This window comes from Oncorhynchus masou, chromosome 18 (assembly GCF_036934945.1).
Source record: "Oncorhynchus masou masou isolate Uvic2021 chromosome 18, UVic_Omas_1.1, whole genome shotgun sequence".
Lineage (NCBI taxonomy): Eukaryota > Metazoa > Chordata > Actinopteri > Salmoniformes > Salmonidae > Oncorhynchus > Oncorhynchus masou.
The window spans coordinates 6,076,998-6,083,780 of NC_088229.1; the positions used below are offsets into that span (position 1 = coordinate 6,076,998).

General features: G+C 40.9%; 1 protein-coding gene across 1 annotated transcript in view; it reads right to left on the reverse strand.

The window, feature by feature from the left end:
• LOC135503867 (regulator of G-protein signaling 17-like) overlaps positions 1-3,775 on the reverse strand; it is a 110,732-nt gene extending 106,957 nt beyond the window's left edge. Inside the window, exon 1 of the mRNA XM_064922038.1 lies at positions 3,565-3,775. Coding sequence (XP_064778110.1) covers positions 3,565-3,579 — 15 coding nt within the window. The 5' untranslated portion in view covers positions 3,580-3,775. The remainder of the gene's footprint in view (positions 1-3,564) is intronic.
• Between the last annotated feature and the right edge of the window lie 3,008 nt (positions 3,776-6,783).

Consider the following 6,783-nt stretch of genomic DNA (forward strand, 5'->3'; position numbering starts at 1 on the left):
TGTTATTTTCTCAGTTGTACATTTATATATTTCTCTCTCTCTGTACGTTTCTCAGATGTACATTTCTCTATTCCTCTCTCTCTCTGTTCTTTTCTCAGTTGTACATCTCTCTCTCTCTCTCTCTCTCTCTCTCTCTCTCTCTCTCTCTATTTGTTCTCTCCCTAAAGTTAGGTTTGGTTGATGAAATTATAACATTCAGTTTCAAAAATATGTAAAAGTAGAGAAAAGTAGAAAGGGAGAGAGAGCCAAAGAGAAGAGAGAGAGAGACAAGAGAGAGAGAAGAGAGAGAGGAGATAGAAAGAGAGAGATTTAAAGAGAGGAAGAGAGAGACAGAGAGAGACAGAGAGAGACAGAGAGAAACAGAGAGAAAGAGAGACAGAGAGACAGACAGAGAGAGAGACAGAGAGAGAGAGAGAGAGAGACAGACAGACAGAGAGAGAGACAGAGAGAGTGAGAGAGACAGAGAGAGAGAGAGAGAGAGAGAGAGAGAGAGAGACAGAGAGAGAGAGACAGAGAGAGACAGAGAGAGAGAGAGAGAGAGAGAGAACAACCCCCCCACTGACAACCCTCCCACACCCACTGAGGACATACACAAGCCACAGATTGTACTCCATTATGGGATGGGAAATTTATACAAGAAAATAAACTAAACTCTGTGTCCAAACACCCAGCTCGACCTTGACCTTCTGTCTGAGGACCAACTAGGATCACCCAGCCACATAATAATACACCCAACGACCTGAGGGCACAGCAGGAAAGGGTGGCCACAGCACTGAAGAGAGTGATTGAAAAGGCTTCTTCTACAAGTGATTGCTAACAAAAGTGGGCTAACATACAAGTGGTTATTCTTACCATACAAGTGGTTAGTGGTTATCTCCACCCTGCTAACATACAAGTGGTTATCTCCACCCTGCTAACCTGTTATCTCCACCCTGCTACCATACAAGTGGTTATCTCCACCCTGCTACCATACAAGTGGTTATCTCCACCATACAAGTGGTTATCTGCTACCATACAAGTGGTTATCTCCACCCTGCTAACATACAAGTGGTTATCTCCACCCTGCTAACATACAAGTGGGCAAACACAAGTTATTTCCCATGACTGTGCCTCCAAAACCAAATGTCTACCTGACCCGCCACTTACGACCAGGTCCACCTCTACAAGCAGCAGTGGCCACCTTCGCCCCTTTGGCCTTCGCCCGGACACTAAAGAACATCGCCCTCAACCGCAGCCCACGCACCTCACACAGGAGCGACAGATCAATAGACACCCTCAAACCCACACCGACAGGACTTACATCCACACCCCAACCAATCAACACCCCCCCCCAGGTGAACCATGCCCACACCCCAACCAATCAACACCCCCCAAGTCAACCATGCCCACACCCCAACCAATCAACACCCCCCAACACCCCCCCAAGTCAACCACCCTCAACCAATCAACACCCCCCATGCCCACACCCCAACCAATCAACACCCCACCAAGTCAACCATGCCCACACCCCAAACAATCAACACCCCCCCAGTCAACCATGCCCACACCCCATTTAGGCTCCCCCTCAGATCAGTCCTATGACCCTCCTGCTCACCCCATGCCCACCCACTCCCGCAAAGAGGGTCTCAACATGGAAGTCACACATATGCCCAGGCTGTGAGCAGGCAAACAGGCCCAACCCCCAATCTTACACTAGCCCAAGCCAATGGCATGTACCAGATGCTCAGCAGGTTCTGCTCACAATTACTAGTCTGAGGCCAAACCACAACCAACAACATTGCACACTTTATGGAACACAAACCCTTCACTATATCATCCTGGAATATCCAAGGCCTGAGGTCATCTGCCTTCAACCTAAAGAGCAGGAACATGGACTTCACCAAAGAAATCAGAAATACAGACATTGTCATCTTACAAGAAACCTGGTATAGAAGATATGGACCCACTGGTTGCCCTCTAGGTTACAGAGAGCTGTTAGTCCCATCCACCAAATGACCAGGTGTGAAACAGGGAAGAGACTCAGGGAGTATGCTCATTTAGTATAGAGCAGACCTAACCTAATCTATTAAATGAATTAAAACAGGAACATTTTACATTTACATATGGAACCAAGGACTGATCACCCCAATCCACAAAAGTGGAGGCAAATTTGACCCCAATAACAGGGCCATGGGGTGAGACAGGGATGCAGCTTAAGCCCCACCCGCTTCAACATCTATATCAACGGATTGGCGAGGGCACTTGATCAGTCTGCAGCACCCGGCCTCACCCTACTCGTCAAACGTCTACTGTTTGCTGATGATCTGGTGCTTCTGTCATCAACCAAGAAGGGCCTACAGCAGCACCTAGATCTTCTGCACAGATTCAGTCAGACCTGGGCCCTGACAGTAAATCTCAGTAACAAAAAAAAAAAATCCATCGAGACACCGTTGCCCTAGAGCACACATAAAACTATACATACCTCGGCCTAAACATCAGCGCCACAGGTAACATCCACAAAGCAGTGAATGAGCTGAGAGACAAGGCAAGAAGGGTTTTCTATGCCATCAAAAGGAACATACAATTCAACATACCGATTAGGATCTGGCTAAAAATACTTGAATCAGTTAAAGAAGCCATTGCCCTTTATGGTTGTGAGGTCTGGGGTCCGCTCACCAACCAAGAATTCACAAAATGGGACAAACACCAAATTGAGACTCTGCATGCCAAATCATGAGAAATCATGAGAAATCAAAAAGTTAATTGTCAAAAAACAAAGCAAACTAGAACGCTATTTGGCCCTAAACAGAGAGTACACAGTGGCAGAATACCTGACCACTGTGACTTACCCAAACTTAAGGAAAGCTTTGACTATGTACAGACTCAGTGAGAATATCCTTGGTATTTAGAAAGGCCACCGTAGGCAGACATGGCTCTCAAGAGAAGACAGGCTAGGAGCACACTGCCCACAAAATGAGGTGGAAACTGAGCTGCACTTCCTAACCTCCTGCTAAATCTATGACCATATTAGAGACACATATTTCTCTCAGATTAAACAGATCCACAAAGAATTCGAAAACAAACCCAAAAATACCACAGTGTGCCATCACACCAGTGAAGAACAAACACCATTGTAAATACAACCCATATTTATGTGTATTTATTTTGCCTTTTGTACTTTAACTATTTGCACTTAATATGACATTAATAATGTTTTTATTCTCTAGGACCTTTTCTGAGTGTTTACCGGTAACTGTTATTGTTTATTTAACTTTTGTTTATTATCTAGTTCACTTGCTTTGGCAATGTTAACATATGTTTCCCATGCCAATACAGCCTTTAAATGTAATTGAAATTGAATTGAGAAGAGAGAGAAAGAGACACAGACAGGGAGAGAGAGAGAGAGAGAGAAAGAGACACAGACAGAGAGAGAGAGACAGGGAGAGAGAGAGAGAGAGAGAGAGAGAGAGAGACAGACAGACATACAGACAGACAGACAGACAGACAGACAGACAGACAGACAGACAGACAGACAGACAGACAGACAGACAGACAGACAGACAGACAGACGTTAGGTTAAGTTACCAGTATGTCCATCATGGCTTGACAGCTCTTGGCAGTCTAATAGTCTTATATTCCTCGGCGATGTTAACAGCCTGGGAACACGCATGTCATCCCCCCTTTGGCCACGGACCTCTCCTTCATGGACACACACGTGAATACATGCACACAATCACATACATGTACACACAATCACATACATGTACACACAATCACATACATGTACACACAATCACATACATGTACACACAATCACATACATGTACACACAATCACATACATGTACACACAATCACATACATGTACACACAATCACATACATGTACACACAATCACATACATGTACACACAAGCACATACATGTACACACAAACACATCCATGTACACACAATCACATACATGTACACACAAACACATACATGTACACACAATCACATACATGTACACACAAGCACATACATGTACACACAAACACATCCATGTACACACAATCACATACATGTACACACAAACACATACATGTACACACAATCACATACATGTACACACAATCACATACATGTACACACAAACACATCCATGTACACACAATCACATACATGTGCACACAATCACATACATTTACACACAATCACATACATGTACACACAATCACATACATGTACACACAGACATGTAAACAAAGGGAGAGAGAGAAAAATGCTGTAAGTAATATATAGTAGTAATATATAATAGTAATATATTGTAGTAATATATAATAGTAATATATAGTAGTAATATATAGTAGTAATATATAATAGTAATATATAATAGTAATATATAGTAGTAATATATAATAGTAATATATATTAGTAATACATAGTAATAATATATAATAGTAATATATAGTATTAAAATAACATCAAATTGATCAGAAATACACTGTAGACATGGTTAATGTTGTAAATGACTATTGTAGCTGGAAACTGCAGATTTTTGATGGATTTTTGATTTCTACATAAGTGCACAGAGGCCCATTATCAGCAAAAATCACTCATGTGTTCCAATGGCACGTTGTGTTAGCTAATCCAAGTTTATCGTTTTAAAATAATAATTTATCATTAGAAAACCCTTTTGCAATTATGTTAGTTATGTGCTGATTAAAGAAGCAATAAAACGGGTCTTCTTTTGACTAGTTAATGGGCTCGGGACAATACTGCCCCCTTTGGATGAATTGCGTGCCCATAGTAAACTGAAAAAAATCTGTCCAAAATTGGTAATATATGCATATAATAATTATTATTGGATTGAAAACACTCTAAAGCTTCTAAAAGCGTTTGAATTATGTCTGTAAGTATAGCAGAACTCACAGGGCAGGCAATCTCCCAAACTAGTTTTGGCATCCAGAAAGTTGGGGCAAATTTGACGTCATCACTCCCACCCTTCCCAATCAGATGGATCTGGAAACACTTTCTATGTCTTCCACTAGATGTCCTTATTCAGTAGAGTGTTTAATTGCGCAAATCCCTTTGGTAGGCAAAATAGTGGGTGTCGCGAGAAAATACATGCGCGTTCGAGCACGAATTGTACACAGTCATCCATCCGTTCCAGAAGGTCTGAGAAGAATTGCTTTTGTCCGGTTGAATCGCCAATTGTTTTGTACGTTAATAACATCCTAAAGCTTGATTTTGCACTTAGTTTGACCAGTTTAGTCGACATATAATATGTAATGTTGAAGTTTTGTTGCGCAACTGTTGGGACCAGAAGTTACTTTGGATGCATTTCAGCTGACATGGGTAGCCTATGCTACTATAACTACACACAAACTGAAACAAAATGATGTATTGGGTAAGTATGACTCCTTCCACTACATTCTGATTGAAGACCATCAAAGGTAAGGGAATATTTATGTTGTAATTTTGTATTTCTGTTGACTCCAACATAGCGGAGAAATATTGCTTACGTCTGAGCGCCGCCTCAAATTATTGCCCAGTGAACGATTTCTGTAACGTTAAAAAGAAATGTGACAAAGCGGTTGCATTAAGAAGCAGTGTATCTTTCTAACTATATGTAGAACATGTATATTTAGTCAAAGTTCATGATGTGTATTGCTGTTATCTGGCATTATCTGGCGGAGCTATCTATAATTTCTCCGGACATTTTTGAGGATTTTCTGAACATGGCGTCAATGTAAACGGAGATTTATGCATATAAATTACATATTATTGAAAAAAACATAAATGTACTGTGTAACGTCCTATTACTGTAATCAGATGAAGATTTTCAAAAGGTTAGTGAATTATTTTTCTTTTAATCCTGCGTTTGTGATTGCATCTTTTGTTCGACAAAATGGCTGTATATCGTCTGTGTCTTTGTGGTGGTTTGACATGCATATGTTCTATGTTTTTGAGTTGAGCGGGGGGGGGGGGTGCCCTTGGGGAATGTGTAGCGTGAACAAGTTTTAAGTATCTGGAGCATCAGCATTTGTGGATTCGATTACAGTCTCAAAATGGCTAGAAACAAAGAATTTTCTTCTGAAACACGTCAGTCTATTCTTGTTCTAAGAAATTAAGGCTATTCAATGCAAGAAATTGCCAAAAAACTGAAGATCTCGTACAACGCTGTGTACTACTCCCTTCATGTACTTGTCCTCTTGCTCAGTTGTGCACCGGGGCCTTCCACTCCTCTTTCTACTCTGGTTAAGGCCAGTTTGCACTGTTGTGTGAAGGGAGCAGTTGACAAATTGATTACACTATCACTTGTATTTCATATGTCACAACGATTCATTGATACCTATGCTATGATGCTGGCAAAGTTGTCTCGCGCACCTACAGTGCTGGTCATAAAAGAAAGCTAGCTAGCTCATGGAGGCAAACAATGTGCTTCCCCAAAAACATAGCAAAACGACATAATCTGTTTCAGTAGCTATAGTTAGCTAGCTAACTATATAGCTAGGTGTCATCCCCTAAAATAACCCTAATTTATAAGAGAGATCTTATTTGATTAATGGTGGTCGGACCTATCTATGTGAAGCTAGCCACAATAAGGATTAGCCACAATAGTGGCCTTTGCGGTTAGACTTCAAAATAAAAGTATGTCATTGACAGTGATGCAAATCAATACAAATAGTATAATTATGCCATTATTTAATAGATCATGCTAAACGAGGTTGGAATATTGTTATATAAAATCAACAAAAGACAATAAGTTGTTAATTTGACAAAAATCTGTTAAAATCACACTGGATGTTTTATACATCCTTA